Consider the following 27,011-nt stretch of genomic DNA (forward strand, 5'->3'; position numbering starts at 1 on the left):
TGTCCAAATTTTATAATTTATGGTTTTTTAATAATTTTGAATCATTATAGTTCTAAAACAATGTAGCAATGCTAATATTATTTTCACATATCCATGCTAATTTCGAGTCGTCACGAGCACATTTGTCATCTTCATAATTTGTGTAAATATACTTTCAATATCTATTTTTTTACAATTAATATGCTTTAAAATATCTTAATAAATAATAATTATATATATATATATATATATATATATATATATATATATATATATAATGCATTAATATTGGCAATGCAATTTTAATAATATAATAGTTATGCGAGGAAAATTAGTAGATAAATAAAACATAAGAAAAATAATGTTAATGTTGTGTAGCATACATAATGATAATAATAGCAACATTATTAGAAATAGTGGTAATAGTGATGATTTATACAATAAAATATAATAATAATTATGTTTACAGCTGTAATACTAGTTGTATTAGTAACACTATTAGTTAGAGCAGTAATACTTATTATAATAGTGTAATAGTCGATAATAATAATATAGTAATAGTAGTTTTAGTTTTAGTGGTGGTGATAGTGATGGTAGTAATAACGGTAATAGTTATAACAGTAGCATTAATAGCGGTAATAGTGGTAAAGTGTTTAATGGTGACGTGTTAAATTATTTATAATAGTAGTAGTAACAATAGCAGTAGTAGTAATAGTTATTATAGTAGAAGTGGTAGTATTTGTAATAATAATAATAAAAGAATTAGAAATAACAATAATATTAGTGGTAATAGTGATGATAGTAATAACAGTAGAATTGTTATTCCTAGTAGTAGTAATAGTAGATTAGAGTAATAGTAAATGTAATGCTACTACTAGTATCAGCAGCAGCAGTAACAGTATAATAGTAATAATGGTAAGCAGCGGCACAGTAGTAATGACAGCAGCAGTAGTAATATATAATAAGAGTAGTATCAATGCCGATAATAATAAAAGTGTGGAATTAATAGTAATAGTAGTAGCATTAGTATTGGTGGCAATAATTATTGTAGCCGTAATACTATTAATAATATTCCTAGGAGTTTAATGATAATATATAGTAATATTAGTAATAGTAACAATAATAGCAGTAGTAATAGTTGTAGAACTAGTAATAATAATAATAATAATAGGGATAGAGTATTAATAGTATTAGTAATGATAGTTGTAGTAATAGCAGCGGTGATAGCAGTGGTAGTAATGATAGTAGTAGTAGTAGTAGTAGTAGTAGTAGTAATGATAGTAACAATAATATTAATAATTGTTGTAATAATAGCAACAATAATTGTATAGTAATAATAGCAGTAGCACGTATAAAATAATTTTAATAATAATAAAAAAATGCAATAATAATGTTAAGCAATAATAATCTTTTGTGATTATAACATTACTGTAAGCTGTAGTTATTGTAATAATGCTGTTTTATATAATATAAGAGCAATTGCATCAAAAACATTCTATAGGATTAATAACGTAATATAGTATTTATTATCGAATTATTATTATATATTAATTATTATCATTATTTATTATTGTTATCGTTGAACCAAATTAGTAGATATATAAGCACTTTTTTTCATTAATACACAAGTATTTTTGAAATTTATTTTCTTATTGTTATCTCTTCTATCTTTGTTTTGTATCATTTATTTATATTATTTCGTAATATGTTTTTTTAGATTATACATATGTATATGTGTTTTATATAAAAATGTTAAAGAATTTTTAATTTGTATAGAGTTGAAATAATTCAATGTATATATAAAAAGAGTTATTAGGATAATCAATAATGGTGATATTATAATAATAAACTATGATATACAATTTAAGAATAATTATCAATATAGAAATGACGTGTTGCGTATTAATTTAAATAATACATTCAACATTTTGAGAATATAATTGAATAAAAAAAAGGTATTAATTTAAGCAGGAATTGTGTATACGTGAAATAAAGACATGACTAAATAATTAGAATAGTTTAAAAAAAAAGTTAATATTATCCAGGCACAAAATTAAACATTTGATATTTTGTTAAATTAAGTGTCGAAAAAAAATTATATTTCGATTTCTGATCAAACTGTATGGAATAATTTAGCAACGAATTAATGTTCATAAAATCAACAAGCTAAATTAATCATTAACATAGTATATACGAGAATTTTTTAGATTTCAAAGATATTTGAAATATTATCTTCTATAATTCTTGTTTGATTGAGAAAACTAAATCATTTAAGATATTAAATGTAATACAATAGTGTTTTCTTCTATTTTTTATATTTCTATATACTTTAAATAACGGATAAAACTAATTAACGTTATCCAAAAAATCGAAAAGTTCTGAAAAATTTTAAATTTCGGAAAAAAAAATCTGAAATAAAAATAAAAAGTCTGAGAGATTTCTTTTCACCAGTTAAGGATCAACACTCATTAATTTAATAATGGGAAAGGATCCAGCAAAATAAAACATTCGGCCGATCAGTAATCTTATTTTCATAATTCGAGTAACAAAATGTTTTGCTTCTTCTGGTACAGTGCCCACATGATACTTTTTCATTTATCTTGTTAATATTATTTTGACCTCTCTACTTTACACGTGCGTCCACATACTTGCATTGTATATACTTCTCTTCTCACGGAAATACACACAAACACAATAATGAATAGGCTATCTAAAACTATAATTCTAAAATAGATATCCTATAATTTAAACCTCGCATAATTATTAACTTATTTTAAATAGATTGGGATTATTTTGTTGTTTTTAATAAGCGAGGTTGAGTTTTTAATCAAATAATCCGTTTTTTAATTATAAATAGTGGAGTCACAAGCAGATAGGTAACTATACATATCTGTTTCAACTACGTTCACAAGCGTTAGGCTTATAAGTTTATCTTAACGATAGTATCTACATTTTAATAGAAATACATTTTAAAAGAAAATGAAATAAAATATTGTATTTAAAGTATTATCGAAATAAATTTGATGATAAAATTTGATTCGACTTAATTAAATAAAAATATCTATATCATCCGATCAAATCATCTGCGAAAGAAGTTTCAAAAATACGGCTTTTCTCTCCTTACCACCGATAAACTGTTATCGAACTTCATGTGTTAAAAAAACAAGGAAACAATTTAAAAGAGAAAATATTAGAGTGCGCAATTGTTTGTTTTAACAAATGATATTAATAAAACGGTATTATAATATAACAAATTTGATTGTTGTTATCCAGATAATGTACATAAGAACATAACATATCGCTTGTCTAAATCGAATGTTTTTATTATCTATATTTTTTCGATTACGGATGAAAAAAATATAAGCATTCTTCTTCGCACCACTTACATATATAGAAGAGACAAAATTGATTTGATTAATTATTAAAGATGAAATTAATCTGATCGTTTAATAAATATACTAGAAGTGTTTTACTCTTATGAAAAATTTGAGCTGTTAATTTAATCGAGTATATTTTACAATATCAGTAAATCCGTAATAATAGTAATTTTTCTTATTTTATGCATTCTTTTTGATACATTGGCGATGAAAAACTTTATACAAAGTTTGGACTTTGTTCGCAATCATATTCGATGCATGTTTGCCCATGCGGGATATTATTTCCTACATCATTATCTTCAATATAACATTAATAACATATTTAAATAATTAAGCGCTTATATTATCCGAAAAACACAATATTAAATATCCACATTGTTTCTAATTAGCAGCCTCTGATGTGACTAGTTTTCACTAGTTCTTTTCCCTAATACGTATTAATGCTAGCCTGAGCATTATGCGGTGACGCTATGCGTATTATCGAGCACCTTTCATTTGCAAATTTGCAAATCCTTATTCGATGAATTCTCGTTTAAAGCGCGATTTGTCATCATCGACGTTTCTCTCGCATTAGTCCGCGTTTATAGGAAATCCTTAATTTATTAATATCACTACAAAAAGAATAGCGCGCACGTGTGCTGCTTCATTGGCACAGAAAACTCTATACACGGTTTAATTAATTCGATCATTATATGAATCGTACACATTGCCAATTCATTTCTAACGAATTACTCATACGTATCTTTGTGATACACGAGATAACAAATTTTATTTGTTCAAGCTATATATATAAATCTGTAATAGTTACTCATCGATACACTACCTCAAAACATGTATAACACAACTTTCTATGTAAATATATATAAACTTGTATACTCCAAACACGTAACGCAAAGTCTGGAATAATCGTGGAAGAACAATTTTTTCGGCAAAGAGATAAAACATGGGCTGCACAAAATGTACACAAGGCAATAAAACGCGGCATATTATTGCTTATTTCAGTATTAAAAGGACATTGTAAAGCATGCAGATTGGATCAACGAGAAGATCATTTGAAAAAACTTTCAGAGAACAATAAGGAGAGAATATTGCGTGCTCACAAAAGCTTAATATCTGCTTTTAGTAAAGAAAGGTTTCTGCTTCTATGCTTCTTTTCATTATTACCAACTATAAAGCACTATTTATACAAAATATTACAGTTTCGTGCTTATTAAAAAAAACGTGCTCGCATATATATCATGAAAATTTTATTACGAAAATAACGAATCTTTATTATAATACACTATGGAAGAATACTATACCACATCGTTACAACTATGAGATTGCGAGCTTTAGAAAGATTATTAATAGCATAAATGAAGAAACTCAGCTGCTCTCGTTTGTATCTCGAGATACAGAAAAATACGAAAAAAAAATAGAAAGAGAGAGAGAGAGAGAGAGAGAGAGAGAGAGAGAGAGAGAGAGAGAGAGAGAAAGGGAGAAGAGGAAGAAACAGACAGAGGGAAAATAATTTAGATGATTATACGAAAATCGTGAAACATCCATCGATCAATACAAGCGCACTTTGTGTTGTTGACAAATGACCAAACAATATTTTATCTTAATATCGCGTTCAACTATTTGTATCAATTTTAATTGAAGTTATATTGTTTCATCTAAGTACGTTACACTTTATAGCTTGAACAATATTTCGTTGTACGATATTGTATGTAAACAATTTTCTGTTCTCGAGCAGGATAAGGCATGCACGGCGACGTCATCTTATGGTTATTCCAAGCGTCGCAAAATCTCTCGCGGTTAACTATGTTTTAGAAGAACTTACTTGATTAAGTTGTTGTAATATGAAACTTTATATTGTACGAATCCATTTCGAGATAAACATGAATCAATGAACCTCCTTTTTTTCTCGGTTATATTCCTTGCAGAAAGCATTCTTATTCTTGTTTTATAACGGTAAATTAAGATCGAACTCTTAGACATTCTATTCTCTGTAAGTTTAAATCACGTAATTGTGTACGAGACATAGATTCCTGACGATTATTCTCAAACTCAGCTTCGGCCATAACTTCGGAATAATTATTACATGCGATACCAAGTACCGATCTCGAAAAACGCGAGCATGCGAGTCTCTCGAGATTTTCCGTTTTCAGACTCCACTGTCACGGAGGAGATTTAGGTCCACCGGATTTATCTGCCATTACTTGTTGCTGCTGTTGCGAAGATGATTGTGTTTGCTGCTGCTGATGTTGTTGATGTTGTTGTTGTTGCTGCTGCTGCTGCTGTTGCTGCTGTTGATGCTGCTGCTGCTGCTGCTGTTGATGGTGATGGGATGCAGGATCTGTGTTTACTCCGAGTTCGTTGCCTATTAAATTACCACTGCCATTTTTGTCTACTACGCCACTCGTATGCACAGGATGAAAATACCGTTCTGAAAAAGAGAGAAAGGAGTTTTAAGCTAGCAGAAAAATTGTTTACAATCTTGCCTTTGATAGAAACACAAGATTTAGTCTCACCTTCTTCCATAGCAGTAGGTGGCTCGCTTGTAGTTCCAGCGATAATTGGCGCGATCATGTTGTAATCGTCCTCCAAATTGATAAATGGCGCAGTATTCCAACGCGGTGGAACATTTGAGACTGATCTCTGGGTGGCTACCGGTCTCGTAACCGAAACAGGAGATGAAAATAGAGACAGATTAGTCGGCGAAATTACTCCGGACATTGAGCTGATGGTCGGATACGTGAAGATTTGCTAGAAAAATAAGAGTCCAGTACAGAAAGATTACATATATCCTTTATAAACAAAACTCAAACTGACTTTGATATAATTGACATGAGATGAAAGAAAAATACCTCAACAAAACAAGAACGAAATAGTATAATCGTCTAACCTGTCCGGGTTGCGAATGAAAATGAGCAAAGGTGTATTCCCTGCTGGTTGTGTGCGGTGTAACGAGAATTCTGGCAGGACTTTTCCGGCCAGCGGATTCGACAGAATTCTGGCAAGCAGAACCGACGAGACCAACCGCTCCCGTCATCTGTTCCTGGTTAGGTCCTAATTCGGCTGGATCCGTGGGTGATGTGGATGATGTTGGTGGCGAACTAGCGGTTGTTGCTGCCAGTTCACCCGTCGATCTTATTATCGCCACCGGTCTGGCCATAGGAGCAGGAGGTGGTGGCGGTAACATCGAACTCGGATAATACTGCGGGAATTTTTGTATACCAGTGCGCGGTCCGGTTAGCTGCGTCTGAAAGTAATCGCAATTCAGTTTTAGATATCGCTTTTATCCTCGCCCGTAGAAACTGTAGAGATTTTGTGTGAGTGTCAGAAGACAATCTTCTCCTGATAGCCCGCAAAAAAAAATGTGTGACTCTAACTATAATATTACTCAGTAGTCATTAAATTACCTGGGGTAATTGCTGGGTATTTTCGGCTTCTTGGCAGACAAACGTCACAAAGTCTGAGAGAGTATCGTGTCCGTTCTCGGGATACTTTACTACCCCCGTAGATCCGGGATGTTCTGTCTGATAGTAAGCAAGTCCAGACATGCTTTGACCAGAGCCACCGGTTAATCCTTCGTGAGGTGAATGCAATCCTGAAACATAATTCCCAATGATCATCTGATCTGATTAATGATCTCGATGTCACGATGAACCACCCCCTTAATTTAACGCCGTTCTTTCCTTACCTTCGCGAAAATCGACACGATTATTTTTTACAATTATTTTCTCTCTTTTTTTTTACAAATTTTTGTCTATTGATCGAAACTGGACGAAACGTTTGCACTATCGCGAGACCTTTTTATATCCTATCATGAAATTATATACAAAATGTTAGATTTTTTTCCTAATATGCGTGATACGACAGTTTGCTTTGGAATTATGAGCCGTTAACGAGTTTTCATTGTAACCTTTGAAAGACGAAATTATTTCGTCCAATTTATTTCGCACTTTATTATAAATTTTGTTAATCTAGATTTATGCTTATTTTTTTCGATATTATTTTAATTATCGTCAAGATTAATATAATTGAACAATTACCAGAGTAATGAGTTTATTATTCACAAATTATTTTCATTTAGCTTAGTTATACTTAATACTTAAGACGTATTAATCTTGCAGTTATGATGATAAGTCGCATTCGAACACTTACACATGTATGTACGTGTACTCAGACTGAATCACGAAATTGAGTTAAGCCGTCTATAAGCTATACACATCAAAGTAGAGAGAATTGTAACAAGATAATAGTATTAAAGATAAAATGCTAGAGTAGATCTCTGCCTCTAGTAATGTCTCACCTTTCGGCGACATAGTAGCTTAGCCCAGTTTCGTAACTGACACACGCATAAATATACAGATAGGTATATAGATAGTTAGATAAGGACAGAAAAGTCGTTGTTACCATGAGCTTGTTAGGGGGTGGTTTTAGTGACGAATCGATCGAAAATTCTGATGCTTAGACCATGGTACAAATTATGTTCCAAAACTATCGCAGTTTCTTTCAATTATAGATTCTTGAAATGAATATAAAATCGTCTTTTCCAGAGGAAAACATTATCGATATAAATTTTTATCTCAAACAAAATGTATAAAGTTTTTTTAAATTGTATTTGTTGCTTATTTTATTAAAAATCTTTTTATTGCATTTAATTTGTGTCAGAATTTTTCAATTCTCGTTAATCGATTTCCTCGATAATCGTAGATATCCCGCCAAATTTTCATCATGTAGAATTCATCGACCTCAGATTCACCAAAAGAATTTATATGTGAAAGAGTACGATAATCCTGGAACACTGTACATATATATTTATATATGACGTACATACATACACATATACATATGCATTAAATGATGCATTCCAAGCGTGAGACCGGATGAATATGAAATGTACGTTTATAGAATATATTCTTAGCAGAACATAAATCAAAAAATAGATTGCATATGCAGTTGTAAAGAGAGAGGCTCTGTTATTCATCTCGAGATATTCGTAATCTCACATTCGGTATATTGCGATGTTTGATTGAGTAAATAATAATTATAAACAAAAATATCCTTGTTGAAAGAAACTACAATTGTAAATATTAGAGAATGAATTATTTAGATATTTCTTAATATACTATACGCGTTACAACGGTACACTACAAGCGTGCACGTATGCCTTTAATATGCATAATATACGATATATCGTAGAATTTTAACATGATATTTAAATTCTATTTTTATAGATGGTGTATGGAAGTAAATTTTTCGTACACAATTGATTTTGTGCATGGTATAGATAATAACGTGTACGCATATAATACGTGATAAGAGATATATACATGTACGTATGTAAGTGTGTACATAGACACACAAAGTGCAACAACATAGTGCAAACATCAAACAAACAGCAAGATAACAACGACTAAACAACACATCAAAAACATCAAATTAACAACAACATCAACATCAATACAAAATATTGATTAGAGTATATATAGATGTATTAAACAACAACACCAACATCGCAACGATAATAGTGTAGAATAGGTAGATAATACCGTACGGAAAGGGCATAAATGTTCAATTAATATATATTCAAATATATATGAATTGCATGTTAATCAATTGAATAAGTCAATTAATTCATCCAGCATACCAAGAGCATTGGCCGTGTGACAGTGAATAATATGGAATACCGAGAGTGAGATGGAACTAAATTATATAGTGCACGCTTAGGATACACGCAGCCTTGATCGTAGCTCGATCGATCCATTATTATTATCATTTATCTATTTCGGGCTTGAAATTTCAATACGCATGGCAAATGATACAATATAACTGTAATTTTAATCCTTAACGAGATGCGTGGAATCTTTTAGGTCCTAAAAACTCCTTTTAATTCTTGTTTGAAAAAATTAATAGATAATGAAAAGTATTAATTTTAATACGATAATATTTTTCTCCAATATACATATATGTTTGTACATTTTTAATTAATAAAAGTAATTGTGTCAAAAAAAAAAAAAAAAAAACATTTGAGAATAATTTACAAAAGATTTACAATCGCCAATTTTTTCCATCATATTCAAAGATTAATACATAATTATAATCGCATTATGTGTAATTTCAATCAAATTCCTATAAAATAAAATCTATAGTATAGACTTAGAATCTCATAAATTTTCTATTGCGATCACCGAGCCGCGTCGAGACTGTGTATCGTCGAATTTATTACGTGAATGGAATGTGATATAAAGGGGTTGTTAAACAAGAAACAAATTAATAGACAAAAATCAGACCGCCAGACAGACAGACAGACAGATAGATAGACAGACAGACAGACAGACAGCAACAACTAGCTTGCTAGGTAGATCGTACTACGCATGTAGCAAGAAAAGAGCCGTCCGTCTGTTTATCCACCCGTTTCCAACCACTATATTTGCCTTCGCTACATAACAATACAGACGATGCTTCCAAATTTTGGGAGAGTTAGTAGTTGAGGAATATATAAAGAGGAAATAATTATATATTCTTGAGAAGTAAGTAGCAAATTTACTAACTCGAATAAGGCGGCCGTTAACAGGCAGATGAGTCAGACGGACAGGCAAAGAATTTTATAAAAAAATATATATTATGCAGATATATATATATATATATATATATATATATATATATATATATATATACATACATACATGTATATATATATATATGACGATACATACACTGATGAGGGAGAGAGAGAGATAAAAAAATGGAATAAAAGACCTTTGTCAATACTTAAAATTTTGTTTTTCTTTAAATCCGCAATATTTGTTCGATATTATATAATAAATATATATATTATAATACATTCATTTTTTGTCTCATATTTTATTTGCATTAATTTTGTTATATATGTATGCCAAAATTTATTATAGATGTCAAATTTTTTTCATTGCATTTGAATTAAAAAAAAAAAAAAAAAGTTTTAATGGAAGTATAGACCGACTATATAGTCGGGCTATTCTCAATCGTACTACTAAATTGTTTCAAGCGAGTGAAACAATCGCTGCACGACTTGCCGGCTTGTGTATAAGCAAGAACAATCTCATAATCGCAAAATCATTAAACCAGAAAAGATGTAAATTCGGGATATATTATTGGTTTGAATGTCATTTACACCAGTAACTCATATATTTTAGCGCTTTAATTAATATCAAAAGATTGTTTTCTTCATTCAGCATATTTTTATGTTTTTATGTACACATATTTCATACGTAAATGAACTGAACGGATATTCACGCGAAATTATTTATATTTACAACCATAAAAAGTAGAATTAAAAATGAAAAGTATCACCCTTTGTTTTCGTTATCGATGACACTGATCGAAAGAAAGTGTAGATAAGAGAATAGTCAATTTTCGGCTGAGCGGTCAATGAAAGTATCGCACCAACGATATCGTGCACATAGCTGCAGGCGGATATATGTATAGATATGTATATGTATAGGTAAGGAACACAATATATGATGCAACACCGATCTAACACATAATATATAGATATTGTCATTAGTGCTAACATAACATTCTTGCGACCATGAGCGCAAGCGTTTTACCATATCGCAATCAGGCGTCAGGCGGATTTCTCGCTCTAAGTAGGACTTGCCTGATAAACAGAGGGTCTTGAATTAATTCACGTAATTTTATTCGATTCCAATCATTGGATTCATGTTTAATAACATTTATTCGTTTCTCTTTAATGTTACTTAAATGCTAAAAACATCCATAAAATAAATGTAAAATACTCATTTCGATGTACATTACGACGCTTCTTCTTCGTGTTTCTCTTTCCTATTTTAATTTTTCTTTTCATTATATATCAGACACGCGTTTCTCGTTATGTATCCTGTTCCTATATATAATATTTTTCGATATCAAACATGTCTCAGTGATATAAATTGGGAAATTAGGTTGACGTTATCGTAAATAAAGAATAATTAAATCGTGTTTTTTTAATTACATTAGATAATATTTTGAGAGCAACTCATCAACTAATGCAATAGAGTGAAAAAGTTAAAATATACATATACTTGTATATGTATATGCAAAATAAAATATAAGCGTTTATAAAAAATATTAATGCAATTATATACATTTTTTTTCAAATATAATACATTCATTTATTAAATAATATATATTATATTTTCGCTAATTGTTTGTGTTACTCTGTTGCATCTTTCTTGCATCAAATGAAATATTCTAGGCATATTCCGTAGTAATTATTGTTTCACCAATATTCTAATAGGAGTTTATTGTGCGGCGAAAAGAAAGATGAAAGGAAGCGAAAAAGGTGAGAAGAAACTAATACAAATAGAGTAAGAGGGAAAAAACTATTATACTGAGAATGAAGAACGTTGGCTAATGCATCAAGCGTATAAAATTTGATTGTGAGGGAGATCAAATTCTATAAAAAAATCTTTTATAGAATCAATAGTAAGAAATAAAATAAATATTATAGTTTTGTAATAAATTTAAAGAGCATCGTTGTTACGATTTCAAGTCGTTACAAGTGTGAATGGAACAATTCATTTGTGCATTCAATTTCGTGTAGTTTTCCAATCGAGTGCGTCAATAATCGGGCATCCAATTACACAAGAAAGCTCAGCTATATAAAATCCATCATCGATTAATGTACGAATACGTTCGAATTACATACAGATGGGAATAAAATAGAAAAATATGCAATTGAATAAATGATAAGAGAAAAAAAAGCCGGGGAAGAGAAAAAAAGAATAAATAAAATAATAATAAATTACTGTGCTCTGTAAAATAGTCTTTCTAAGCACTTGTAATCAAAAATATACAATAATTGATAATATAAAATAATTACATGAAGATTAGAAAGAGAGAAAGCAAAAATAATTGCAAAAATAAAAAAAATATAATAATAAAATGTATATAAAAGTATAGTAACAAAGATACGTCAGTTTAAGATTTTATAGCAAGTCTTCTTGTTCGAATAATCCGAGATACACAAAGGCAAGTCTCAAAAATGTCTTGATTTTCGCGAAAAATATCGCGGCTCATACACGAGAGACTCGTAATGCGAGCATACTAGCATCTATGCACGAACCCATGCGATAATTATAAAGTCGCGACTTTTTGTCGAGCCGTGAAAAATCACGATATCCAGAAAATATTCGCAAGCAAATTTTATACCAAATTGTACTTTCCTTCATATTGGAGCAATCAATAGATAAGAATTTTTAAATATTTTTTCTGCAAGTAAATTTTGCGTCCCACTAAAAATATTGAGGAATGCACTTTAAATTCAAGAAGAACGGTATAATTGTAATGTAGACCTACCAATCCACAACATGGATTTTCGATTGAATTAATGATGTTTCAAAGTCCTCTACTTTTGTATTTATGTGACAATGATTATATATTTCTTTATCGAGAATTATATTCCATATAAGTTTGTGTTAACTTCTCCGCGTTAATATTTCGATCACGTATCTCTATATATATGTATTTGCTTTTTATAATCGAGTTTATTATTTGTGTTGAGAAGAATAAAATAAATATATTGAAAATCATGAAGAAACGATTAATATATAATATATAATTTCTCGTACGTAAGATACTTTGATTTATATAGCATTGGTTTTTTTTTATAATAATAATATTATATTTATTGCAAGGTAAAAGTATTGTGCTATTTGATATAAACAATCTGAGAATATAGAGAGATTTACTATCTTCTTGCAACACAATTAACAAATAATTGTTCGGTATCTGTATATACGCGTACAATAATAAACAATCGCGTGCGTACAAAGTGTGTATGTGTGTGTGTTTATACATACATATACATATAGAAAGAGAGAGAGATAGATAGATAGAGAGAGAGAGAGAGAGAGAGAGAAATAGATAGAGGAAAAGACAACAGTCAATAACCAGTCACAAAGTACCTTTTAGTCGAGTTAGCGAGCTTCTCTCTACGCTCAGGGTCAGACTGAAACAGACATCATGACGCGTCATTTTCAACGCGATTCATTAACACAGTCGTTGATTGGTAGGTAAGTTGGATAGCTTGATAGATTAATAGATCGAATGATATCGATAGAGAATTGGTTACCCGATAAATCCGCCTCGTTACACACACATTAATGTGAAAGATGAACGCGATAATTACTCGCAACAAGATGCATATAAGATTATTTCTGATTATTACACGTCGCTGATTCGTTGCGACGAGCACTCTCTCGCATCGTCTATTATGTAATACTTTCTATATAGTATACATATATAAAGCATATGATTCGTAATATCAAAAAAGAAAAAAAAAAAAAAAAAATTAAATGTGTGGAGAAAAAAAGTGTGCCAAAATTATCCGTTTAATTTTCTCTCCCTGAATTTGATTATACTTGTGAAGGCATATATCGTGTTTTTTATTTAAATATTTTTTTAGTATGTTATTAGTTGTACCAAGTACAAATGACGGTCTTTAATAAAGTGTATTTTGCTGCGTGAGAGCTCGATCAACGTGATTATTTCTCAGAAAATCGTAATAGTCGTAAAATCATTTCGAAGAAAAGTATCGATTGACTTTTTGCGTGCAATCCTTTCTATAAACATTCATATATATGATCGACGTGCGATATTTAATTAGACAGCGCAGATAAATGTATCGATATATGCATTATATATATGCATATATATATATAATTGCAAATAAATCTTTATTTGCGACTACTGCATCTTAAAAAAGTATAACATGGGTCTCGTACAAAAAATTCCACATTAGAGACAATCGAACGCTATGTTCAAGATTTTACATCGATTGAACATCAATTTACTTATTCGATTGCGTCGATAAATTTGTGTGATTTGGACTCATTATATATTAAACACACACACACACATTAAAAATATTAAAATAAAATTTCGAACAGTATATATTGCATGATCAATTAAATCATTTAAAGTACACGGATGCCACAGAATTTTCAATTATAAAATAAATGTAAATCATTGCAAGAAAGAAAAAAAAGATGGATGATGATCTTTTTTAAATGCACATTTTTTTCGATTCGCAAATAATGTTTTTAAAAGACAGATTTATCAAGATTAATTATTAAAAATTCCTTCTGTTATAATATTTTAATTTTAATTTATAATATTATATTTTTTGTTATTTTAGTTTCCATTTAATATATATCAATGTTAATATATTAATGTTAAACACAAATGTTAAAATATTAAGTTGATTTAAAATACTGACTTACAAAGCATTAAAAATGCTTTGAAAGCATTGGTCGACTTGATAGATTCCGATATTAGATATATGTTAATTAAATAATTGAGATTATTGATCATCAAACACATGCGACCCAGAGTCGTGCACGCACGCGGAAAATAGAGAAAGAGAGAAAGTTAAAGAGAGACAAATGAGAAGGCAGGAGAAAAACAAAAAAAGAAACTAATGGAAAGAATCAAGAATCGTGTCGTGTCTTATACGGTAACAGCGTACCTCGATATAAAAGATTGGTTGCTATTCGAAGATCGTTGATATCTCGCTCTTCGATGATTGATTTAAAAAATTGTAGTTAAAATTGTAGATACAAATGTTTAATATATCGAAAAAAATCTATATCTCTGCAAAAGTATTTATTAATGCGATACACACACACGTTATTCATAAAATATTTTGTTCTCAATTCTATATGTAAGGAATAATTTTTTTCCTCTTAATACGCACGATCTTCATTTAAATCACTCTAAAATTTTGAAATTTTAGCAGTTTTCACGAGTTCTGGCTATTTAAAAATATTACGTAGAACTCTGTTTATCACTGATTGTAATTTTAAAAATGCCCTACATCGACTGTCTTATAAATTATAATATATTAAATAAAAAAATATACGCGCTCAATTCTTGCAACTTTCATTTACACGAATCTTTCAATCTACTTTAATAATTGTTAAAAAATTGCCCTTTAACTTGTTAATTTATTTATGTTACTCGCCTGCTTCACCAAATTAAAACGCCTTTGCAAGAACTGTTCACGTGTATTTTATTATTTCTGACGATTAAAGATATTTTGATGTGCATATATATGCATGTATGAACCGATCTCAAAAATTTATGTTAGAAAATTGATCGTACGATAAAAAAAATTTCTTCTTAAACTTTATATACATATATATATATATATATATATATATATATATATATATATATATATAATTTATTTTATAAAGAATCTATTCTCTTCAGAAAAAAAGAAGGTCGGTTACTTGTTGTTAATTTTACCGCAGCATTTGTAACAATTACTCGATCTTCTATAATATCAAAATATACAATTTATAGATGTCTCGTCCACTCTTCTCATGCAAATTATCGGATAGGAGCCAGATTTTCGAGTAATTGGCAGCCTCGGTTAAGTAGACAGTTCGAAAAACTCGGTGAATACATACCCGTTTGCGAATGCGGAGATTCTATCCCACGGTGTCCATCTTCCGGCCTAAGAACCGATGAAAATGTCGGAGCACTCGAAACCGAGACTGTCGGCGGCTTTTCAGTCTTATCGTTTCTTATTAGTTGATGAACCGGTGGTGGGCCTGCGCATAACATAACGCATGAATATGGATTGACTTGCCATTGATAAAACAGATGTAAAATCGTGTATCTTATTACTTGTGATGTTATTATTAAGTTGTAAATGATATATAGTGGATTGCGCGCTTCATTCCATCTCGTCAACATAAAAGAGGAGAGATTGTACATAAAAGAAAACGGGAATATAGTTGGCAACAATCCAGATATACTTATCGCAGAAATTTTTCCGTGCGTATATTGCACTTGAGAAATTGGTCATTTTATTTTGATTATAAATTTCGTCCGTTTGTTGATTGGCATTGTCCTCTGTATATTTTGCCGCATAAAATTAACATTGTTTATTGCAACAAGTTTCGATATCATCATCTAAATGTATCTTTGGCCTCTTTTCTTTCAATATTGTTCCATCTCTTTAATCGTTTATTTTTCTTCTTCTTTTTACATATTTCATTATTACGAATCATTATTACAATGTTAGAAAAAGTGTCTGTGACTCTAGAAAAGTTAGCAATTGCTTAAGAGAGGTGTAAAACACTTGGGAAAAATATACAACTAATAGTAAGAAACATAATTGAGGATTATCGATAGAATCTATATATTTATAAGATGATGAAGAGAACGTTGCGCAAAAATATTAAAGTGATAAAATTTTTCACCGACGGAAATTTTCAGTGACAAAGTTGAGGAGGACTCAATAAGGAGAAACTGCTGTACGTAGATGGAATAAATAATTTCCGCGATTCCTTTGCGCTTGTGACGACGTGAACTAGTTTAGCGAGAGCCTCGGACATGGACGACGATGCCGCGGCTACCGCATTCGACCCCGACTCTGTCTACTAAAAATAAGGGCAAAGGCAGATTTTGAAACTCACTGAAGCTAGCCGCCGGCTGAACGTGATCCGCGGTCGTCGCTGCGGATGGAGGGGTGTAGCTGCTGCAGTAGTACGGCGGGTGCTCTATTTTGATCGCGTTTATTTGAGGCTGCATGTCGCTGAGGTCATGCAGTATGGACGCTGAAACCAGACACACATTAGCACGGTTCCTAACGCTTTCGTACATGTCATTCGCTTTCGTTTCCACTCCCCGCAGCACAATTGCGGAAAAGCGACGCTTCCGCGCACACAATGATGCGAGGGGAAATTTTCTATTCGGTACAAGACACAGATGACACATGATATGTGATAGATCGACGGATTTAATCTAACGCGTTCGCGCGCATCTACAAGTATCAAATGCAAAAGAATCGATTTAATCAAATTGACTAATCATGGTTTCAATTTCCAACCAATGGCGTATTGCCATTCGTTTGTTATTATTACCAATGATGAGTCCACACCGAGGAGAATTCGCATATGACCTATTCCAAAAGGGTAACGGCCCGTTTCAAGAGTTTTGCATCGTAAACTTACCTTGAGATATATCATTATACATTACGGATATGTATATTTCTTACAGATATGACAACGATTCAAGAGAAGAAATATATATATCAATGTTCGTAACTATCAGGATGCTTTCAAAAGGTCTTTCGCATCGAGCTGTTCGTCACCTTTCGAAAGCATCCACCAATCGCGAATGTACATGGAGACGATCTCGACAGAATTCAGAGAGTACATAGAATTTATCAGAGAAATACGCGATACTGATAATTTAGTTTTTAGTTGCATGCAATCGATGAAAGAGAACTCGTATTCGAATCTGTGAGAAATATAGCCTCGTACCTTTTGAAAGCATCCAGAGCTCTTTGGAGCTGAAGACACCTGTCGCGAGGATCGTGTCATTGCAGACAACACCGTTATATAGTTCATGGTATCCTGTACCTGGGAACAAAACCCAGCGTGTGATATTTAATATCCGCTTAGATCCGCGATCCGGTACACATACGAATTTGGAGTATAAGAAAGAAATAAAAATTTTATTTCAAAAATCGCCCATTAAAATATATAAACCGCGAAATCACGCGAGTACCTTTTCGACGTCTGTCTTCCTCCTTGCTAGCGTTGCAGATACCATTTAGAACCTCTGTAATAGAAAAGAGATGATTTAATTGCGTTTAATTAATAATTATATAATAACAGATATTTTATTTAAAATGACTGTAATAACATAAATACACATACACACACTCTGTCTCTCTCTTTCTCTCACAATTCTTTATTCTTCAAAATTTAAATACTTCAAATATTACGCCAAGACTCATAATATCTCAAAATATTTAAATAGAAAAAATTACATAAAGTTATTCCTTCGATGAAAAGCGTGTAATGTTTTCACTGTTGCACGGTGTTTTATACCACCGCGTTTTACGCAAATCTCATTACGCAACGTATCACCGAAATACTCGAGGGTCCGGAATGTACGGCGATTTCTCGAGGATCGAGAGGGGTAAAGATAGTTGATTTTTACGCCGATAAAAACTCTGTTTGCAATGAATGTTATAAAACGTTAAAAACATTAAATACCTATTTTTGTGTTGTGTACATTCAGAGAATTTTTTTTTTTAAACTCTTGTTCTTTTATAAATGAGAGAGGACAATCATATATTATTCAAATCTAATTTCGTTTCTTCTCTCGGTATCTCGAAGTATTTGAAAATTTAAAATACTCATGTTCGAGATAAACTAATATCAAAGACAAAGCTTTGAAAGTTATTGTTAAACTTGTACAATCTAATAAAATGTGTTTTTCACGATAGAGTCTTTTAGCTAGAGATCTGTTAAAAACTAAAATATAAAAATGAATCTTCGTTTCTCTCTTCCTCTCTTTCAGCTTTTATCATTTGGTTTCTTAAACGAATAGACTAATCTTCATTTGAAAGATTCACAATTATCTACTTTACTTCACATTTAGATACAATAGGCGTTATATTCGAAAATCAATTGGAATGACATACAACGATTTCGCACAGGTACAAAAATATTCAGGTATTTTCAGTGGCATGAAAGAAAATCAACGTATAAGCGAAGCTCTGTGAGCTCGCTAAAGATGTTCGTTGCCTATTTATTTATAGAGCGAGCATACAGCGGCAAGCATGGTCACGCGCTTGCGTGCACATTTTCTCTACACATTCATTCGCGCTCGCGCAACACGTAAGAGACACACACGCATATAGTAACGCGTGATAATATATATCAAAACATGCTCGGATATTTTATTGTGCCGATATAAATACTTTAAGCACTCTACAGGAAGCACTCTATTCGTCAGAGAGAAAAGATTTCTTCCAAAAAAAGATTACAATAAGATTGTGTGTGCTTATCCCTCCATATTTTAGATTAAATTAAATTTTGCGTTCATCTTTATGTCGTTAAATAAATTATATTTGGAGATATTTTTCATTTACTTCATGTAAATATTAATGCTATTCTCCCACTATTCTCTTTGAATCTTTTAAATTTTTAAAAACAAATCAGCTGATTTGAAATGCTCTTTTGATCAATCGGGCAAATTATTAATCGCGAATCTTCCTTACCGTGACTCGTGATAAAATTTGCGAGGTAGAGATCCAGTTCCCGGACGGAAACGTTGATGTGATAAGGATTGACGCAGAGACCCGGTTGCGCGCACTCCGCAGTCTTCTCTAGCCGTTCTCCGTCCGTCGATTCCAATGGAATTGCCTTGAAAAGGATCACCATAACTAGGTCCAGCCTCCATACCTATCGTAGAAGAAAATCAAACTTATTACAATCGCCGCGCGAGCTCTAATCATAAATTTTGCCATTGAACGTTAACAACTCGTACTTTTCATTCGTCTTATTTAATGAAAAGAGATAGAAATTGTTGGAAAGAAAGTTTCCTAGCGAAAGCATATAGTGGAAATTCAAATGATACCTTGTCCGCTTGACGAAGGCAATCTATTCGACGCATTTTGCCCTTCTGATCAGGATTGCTTAGAACACACATCGCTGGTCTTTTCCCCGTAATACTCAGCACAAAGTCCTCTCGATACTCTTGCGTGATATCCTTCCGTAATTTTCCGAGAAGCCGCGAGGCCCATTTCTGTTTCACTTCCAGCTTCTCGTTCTAGAGGAAGGAAAGAGCATCGTAGATCGCAAACACAAGTCGATGTATGCAAATAAGCGTCAATTATCATATTGTTTCTGATGATGGATATATTTATTCATTTTTTATACATTTAACGATAATAATCTTATTAAATTGAATAATAAAGTGTGGACATTTTTCAAAGAGATATAATTACGATAGAAAATTCACACCACGATATCGATATCGATATCAATTATTTCCATCTTTCCGTTATACAGCGGGACGATTGCAAAGCATCTCTCGATGTCAAAAAATTTCGTCGACGTTTGTAAAGCTTGTAACGAGAATAGCGACTAGCGACAATCTCGAGGAGGGACATCGTTTCGGGCGAGCGATATGCAGTGCACGCGTGCGACCCTCGTCACACTCGGAATAGCAAATACACACGCATGCATAAGATCCCTGAGAAATGCATTGAAAGTGCGTGGAATGCATCGGAGAGAATGCTCCGCGCGATCTATCTCGCCTAGCCCGTTTTTGCCGTGCACGTACGCACACACGCTCCGTATTCCCTTCGTAGACACGAGACGACAAATTTTTTCTAGCTCACCAAATATCCTCGTCGCCATCGTAATTGGCGATTCCCGACGTTAATAAACATCAAAAAATATTAAAATATCGCAATGTTATATATTACAGCTGATTATCCATATAATTGTAATTAAACGCGATCAATTTTACAATAATGTAATTTTAAAAGATAAAAAAATTGAAGAAATAATTATTGTATAATAAAAAATATAATGTATAAGCAGAAATTACAATTAAATTTATTTGATTAAAAGTTTTAGCGGAAAAAGAATTGACCTTTCTCTTTTCGATAATTAAATTAACAATTATACGCGCGCATATATGAAAAAATAAAGTTGATCGACATTGAACGTGGACTAGAAAATTTGGCAGAGGCAATTAAGCAGTAACAAGTGTATAAAATGAACGGTAATAAATTGGCAATGGTTTTTACCGTAGTGGCAGGGGAAAGAGTATAGAGCCAGTCAGTTTGCGAGAAAACGTACGCGAGGCTGTCACGCGCATCGACGTCCCGACATTTCCGCGCGCGTGTGAATAAAATGTCAAGCACGTTTTTGCACGTACTAGCGAATAAAGCGGATAGGAGCGCATTCGCGCGGTTTTGCGCTCGCGATGCGCCACGCTTGGAGAAAGCGTCGCATACGCTTTTACGGTGCATCCTGCGTGCATGCCCAATATCAAGTATGCCGAATGCGAGCCGTCGCGTTCGCGGGAATCGTGTTCAACGAGAGAGCGCGTAACACCGTGACATGCGTACGCATGCTACCTTCCCAAAGGCGCGGCTTTACACGCCACCGGACTCGCTATCACTCGCTCGCGCCAGTGATTCGTGCCTTTTTCCCCTATCTCTGCTTTACCGCCACCGAGTCTGTCGGTGTTACGTCAAAAAATTCCTTACGCAACCGCAAACACGTCACGAATCAATTTCATTTCACGCGCCTTTTAGATTTTCGGTAATTCGTTAGACTAAAGATTAATCTCATTCGTAAACGCTACTCTCGATGACACACACACATACACGCACCTGCCGCAACAGCTGCTGCCAATTTATTTCAGAGATTAAATATGAAAACTCGCGCATCGTTTCTCCTCTTCCCTCCCCCCCCCCTCTTTTCTCTCTTCTTCCCTCTACCGCGAACGCGCACAAACGTAATTCTAGAAATATACATTAATATTCTGCCATATTTTAATAATTATTGCTTTACTCGAATGCGCCTCGATAACATTATCTCTAGAAACTCTACAAAAACGATATTTTTAATATAATATTGTAATTATTTTATCGACAAGTATTTTACTCATTGATTTTAAAAATATTCAATCCTTCCTCTCAAATTCTTTGCAATAAACTTTAATGCTAAATCGCGTCAGTAGAACATTCCATGCCCACGAGCTATTTTGCAACATAAATAATAATAAATAAATAAATAAATAAATAAATAAATAAAATACGGACTGTACTGTCAATCTAAAGATAAACAATGTTTGCGTTATCAATGCACATTTCTCGAAAATACTACAATGTATTATTCAATAATGGGACGAGAAAAAAAAGTAGGAAAAAAATGGGAAAAAAAGAAGTATTTTTTTATAAATATGTGATCAAAATATTACAAAAACACACACACACACACACACACACACGTTGATATTTAGCTATTACAGATAACTAAAATGTATTTGTGCAATGCAGACAAAGATGAAACTTATCGGCACGTAGTATCCACGCAAATCAATACAAAATCAAAGCGTCGCATTCGAGGTCAGAGACTAGATCAGCTCGGAGTCCAGATTGTCGTTCGATGATAAGAATAGGTGCATAGAATGGAACGAAGAAAATTCCAAGTGGGGACGAGAGAAGACCGGGAATATATTTATTAATTTGGCAAGCTTCCCGACCAGTGTATATCTGCCGACCCTTTACGTTACTACGTTATGACGCGAACAAAGCGACTCTGCGATTTCTTTATAGGCAATTCCGAGGTCTGCATAGAATATTGTAAATATTATAGCCCCTCGAGAGTCGGAGCCCATAAGGACACGGACTATCTTTCCCGAGCTTCAAACCAAAACTACCAAAGTTGAAATACTCGTGCAATTGTCCCTCTATTAACCCGTACCATTCCCTTCCTTCATTTTAGAAACAATTCTTTTGTTTTACTTCCCCGTCACCGTCAATCTTTAATGAGTACAGATAGCTCACGGTCTAAAGTTTTCGTCCACCAAACGTTGCACTTGCAACTCAAACGTCCAAATATTTCGAGATAAATAATTCGTTAAATTTTTATTCGTATTTATATATCGAGTGTGTTAACGATATTTTTAATATTATTTCGATATGTATAGCCTTTCATAATTTTTTATGCTAACTATTTATAAAACAAAATTAAAACATATCTTTTAGAAATGCGTAAAAGAATTTTATGACAAAGAGAAAGAATTAGCCGCCAATTATCCGTCAATAGCGAAAGGGATTAATGCGTTTAGATGATAATGACAAATGTGCAAAGATTTATCGAATCAAGATTTGTCGAAGAAATTGAGTACGTAAAGCTCGTAATATGAGAATAATTTTAGAATGAATGCGGACAATGTCGATTGTTATCTTCTCTAGACGAATGGATTACAATGTAGAGAACGTATCGAGACAAACGTGTAATTTACGTAATTATTATAGTTTGACTAACGAGCCGGAAAAGGTGACGATGTGCGAGGGACGAACGGAAGGGTAGGGAAGGAGTAGAGAGCGCCGCTAGTTTGCATAAATTTAGGAAATACAGGGTAGAAAATCGATATCTGCATAGAGATTATAGATGGTGGTTGGTAGGCGCCGCGTAGCCGCAGCCTCCGTCGCGACGGCGTATGCGCTACATGTCTACTTCCTCCCCAACACCATTTTCGACCGCCCTAAACCGGCCATCTCTCCCACTCATCCCCATTGCCGAAAAGTTGGTGTGCACTCGTGTAGCGGATACTTCTCGTGGGTGTTGGTGCTGCACCCTTCCTCTCTCTCTCTCTCTCTCTCTCTCTCTCTCTCTCTCTCTCTCTCTCTCTCTCTCTCTCCCTCTTTCTATCTCTCTCGATTGCGCGTTTTCCGACTGCCTCTCTCTCTCTTTCTCTCTCGATCCACCATGACCCTTCCAAACCCTCCGTCAGAGCTACACATACTCTTCTCGCGTACGTATATGCTCTTCCTTCCTCTTACGAGCGACGCGACGCGCCGCACCCCTTCTCTCGCTCTGGTTTATCCCCGTCTATCCATCCATTGCTCACGTTCTCTTTCTTTTTCCCCGACTTTCTATCTCTTTTGCTCACACGCTACGCTCGCTTCTGTCCCGGTCCCTCGCAGTGCCCTACACCCGAATCGAAGTAGTCGATATCGTACTGCGGTCTGTCTCGAAATTAAGAGAAAACGACAGACCAGCGTCGCGCGTACGTGTATATCTCTTTCTATCTCTCTTGTTATTTTCCATTTTCCTTTATTCCTTTCTCTAACATATATCAATGTGCTGCGTGGCAACTTGAAAAGTACACGTTACGACGATTGACGTTGCATCCTTTCTTCATCCATGTCTTTTTTTTTTTTTTTTCATTCGAGAATGCGAATTGGATTCGAGAAGAAAGTCTTTCGCACTCTTTCATACTCTTGCGTAGCTCGAGATTCGACACAAGGAAAAATTAGAGAGAGGAAGAGAGATTCAAACATACTTATATTCCATTATATGACATTACATTCTATTCCGGCAAGCAATTGCGCTCCTATCTAAATCAAACTATCTTTTCATCCTGCAAAGTAAACTACATTGGAACAACACCAATCGTGTCTTTAAGTTAACCATTTCAAGAGAGAGGGAGAGAGAGAGAGAGAGAGAGAGAGAGAGAGAGAGAGAGAGAGAAGAAGAAGAAAACGACGTATTTTAATTTCCCAATGCGCGAAACGCGTTACCTTACACCAAACACCGCATCGTGCCAGTACTTATACGTACACTTTAGCGTGGCCAACGACCTTTTACTTTCATTCATGTTTATTTGCAAGGCCGGTAGATCGATACGATTACGAGATAAACAAACATAATTTGACATTTCTCTTAATGTTCTATTCCAGAAACGCACGTTTCCCTCCGGAATCTGCCGTCGAATGTAAATGAGCGTTTTGTCCGTTTCACTTGTAGTTATAGCAACGTGAATTTGCGCGAAACGTTCTCATTGTTTAGATATGCATGGAAGAAAAATGAAACGCTGAAAATGCTGAAAATGGTGAAAGAAGAAACGTCTATGCGCCACTAGTTAATGCCAGCCGCTCTTTCGCTAAATACCGCAACATCGCGAAATTAAAATATTGATCGAACCCTGTCGCGAGAGGGAGGATGGGAATGACGGTGGAGAAGCAACGGGCCGATAACGTTACCAACGATAGCACGTCCGACTGCGCTATCGTCCAATAGACACGACGGACTCCGAAAGGTAAATACTTGGTCACTCTTTTGAAATCTCTTTATATTACTTTATATTATATTGTTTGTCTGAAAATTTTCATAACGATTCAATTCATAGCGCACAATCTTCTTCATTTACAATTTCTTATTTACAAACGAGAATTGATACCGATAAAAATAGAGAAGGTCAAAGACAAGATTAATTTTACAGACAGTCTATATTCCTGAAGAGTCTCTCACCTGAAGTTCCTCTTTACACTGACGTTCCTCTTCCAAGCTCATCCGCTTTTCGTGTTTCTTATAGTATCGTCTCTTGGCAGCTTGTAGGTTGAACCATGTGTACGAGAAAGACTTCACGAATGGTAGAAGAGCCTCGATAAATGGATGGAACTCATCCTGCAATCATACGATATTTATTTCTCTTTTATTAAATTATCTAAATTCTCTTATTTTATTAAGTTTCACCTCCGCTCTTTTTTTTTCTTCGAGTATACATGCAACTGTCAATTATCTTTTTTTAGAAATATCAAGTATTTAAAATAATGTAAATAAAAAAGTCACACGTAATAATAACTAGCATGAATGACATTCTAAACTAGTTCAATAACAACAGTTTTGATAGAGTGAAATGTTTTTGTCATCAAACTAGCAAATAAATTTATATTTACCTATATTGCAAAAATGTAAATTAAAATAAACTAATTATTTGAGAGCTATTTATAACAATAAATCCTCTTTTTAGAATTTGATACAATTAATACAGTTAAAATCATTAGAAATATCTGCAATTCTTAATAAAAAAGAACATTTATCATGCATTTGGTCCATTTTACAGAATAATTTGATTTAATACCCATTAATTTCATTAAAAATTTAAATACAATCGCAATGGGAAATGAGCGAAAGAAAATAAAAGTAATAGCACACAACAATGGCACAAAATTTTATAAAATAATTGGAAAAATTGAGATTAATGCGATACAGCTGTATCGCAACAATCTTGAGTATCTCTGTTAATTATAAGTTAATTATAAATGTGTCAGATATCGAATGACTTATGATGAATCACATGCATATTGTGATATAAAGGGTAGCTCTTTTATTTTACCTTTTCTTTTATTATTATTTATTTTTGCGCTATATTATTTCTCATTCGTTTATGTCTAGTTATTTTATTCATTTATCTTTCTATTTTAAATATAAAACTTATATTCTTGCAATGTATAAATTCAATCTGATATATTGAACTATAAAATATATTGAAATATTGGATATGATACAGATGTTTGAAACGGAAAATGTAGTGATATTGGCGATATCAGATTAATAGACAGGATTTGATTCAATATTATTTTTTCGCTCCTCTCTTTCTCTCGTTTTTCCATTTCTCTTTCCATCTACCTTTTAATCTCTATCCATAGTAAATACAAAAATTCTCTCGTCGTGCACATCTTGCTAGGAATAAACTGCTAAAAAATACAAACGAACCATCGAGTATTCGCAAACACTGCAGCTGCTGTAGCACACTACCGTCGTCTGTTCGTCCCTCCTGTCAGCGTCCAGCTGTCAGAAACAGCGATCCTCGCGGTAACGATTACGAAGAGCTCGATACTCCTCCACCTCGTAGTCGCGAATCGCTCGCAGCCTCATCTCCGATCTACCGATCTCGTTCCCGAGAAGAAGCGAATCAGCTTCTTCTCACGTGCTTTTCCAATTATTCGAGATATTCGTCTATTTATCCTCACTTTTGACAGAGTCTCTCACTAGCCGTCGAGAAGCCGCTGCCAGGAATCTTGCTCGCGACACTGTCCCCGTAAACGCGTCCATGAATCTCCGTGTTTTATTAATCGTAACGCGCAACTTTTACCGACCACGTGGACTTGTTTTGGTGTTTATCAAGCGATCATCCTCCTGAGACGATATTCCTAATTTTAGGTACAGAAGGATATTTTTTTCAAATTTTTCCTCGTGGATTTCTTACCAATCTTTTTCATCTACAAGAGTTTTTCTAACAAAGATTGCGCTCCACAATTTAAACTTGAACTATCGAAAG

The 27,011-nt window shown here is 33.2% G+C and overlaps 1 protein-coding gene across 6 annotated transcripts in view; it reads right to left on the reverse strand.

Annotated features, from left to right (window-relative positions):
- Nucleotides 1-2,486: 2,486 nt before the first annotated feature.
- Nucleotides 2,487-27,011, reverse strand: part of LOC126851509 (nuclear factor 1 X-type) — a 28,814-nt gene continuing 4,289 nt past the window's right edge. For 2 of the 6 annotated variants that reach the window (XM_050595563.1, XM_050595562.1), the window contains exons 2-13: nucleotides 26,447-26,883; nucleotides 25,199-25,354; nucleotides 19,776-19,967; nucleotides 19,417-19,600; nucleotides 17,913-17,966; nucleotides 17,666-17,764; nucleotides 16,817-16,957; nucleotides 15,803-15,946; nucleotides 6,761-6,948; nucleotides 6,244-6,600; nucleotides 5,870-6,104; nucleotides 2,487-5,784 (exon numbers count right to left, since the gene is read on the reverse strand). In XM_050595563.1, coding sequence (XP_050451520.1) covers nucleotides 5,516-5,784; nucleotides 5,870-6,104; nucleotides 6,244-6,600; nucleotides 6,761-6,948; nucleotides 15,803-15,946; nucleotides 16,817-16,957; nucleotides 17,666-17,764; nucleotides 17,913-17,966; nucleotides 19,417-19,600; nucleotides 19,776-19,967; nucleotides 25,199-25,354; nucleotides 26,447-26,449 — 2,022 coding nt within the window. In that variant the 5' untranslated portion in view covers nucleotides 26,450-26,883 and the 3' untranslated portion in view covers nucleotides 2,487-5,515. The remainder of the gene's footprint in view (nucleotides 5,785-5,869; nucleotides 6,105-6,243; nucleotides 6,601-6,760; nucleotides 6,949-15,802; nucleotides 15,947-16,816; nucleotides 16,958-17,665; nucleotides 17,765-17,912; nucleotides 17,967-19,416; nucleotides 19,601-19,775; nucleotides 19,968-25,198; nucleotides 25,355-26,446; nucleotides 26,884-27,011) is intronic. The other 4 variants (XM_050595559.1, XM_050595561.1, XM_050595560.1 and 1 more) reach the window with 3 other exon arrangements.

This window comes from Cataglyphis hispanica, chromosome 8, assembly GCF_021464435.1.
Source record: "Cataglyphis hispanica isolate Lineage 1 chromosome 8, ULB_Chis1_1.0, whole genome shotgun sequence".
Classification (NCBI taxonomy): Eukaryota; Metazoa; Arthropoda; class Insecta; order Hymenoptera; family Formicidae; genus Cataglyphis; species Cataglyphis hispanica.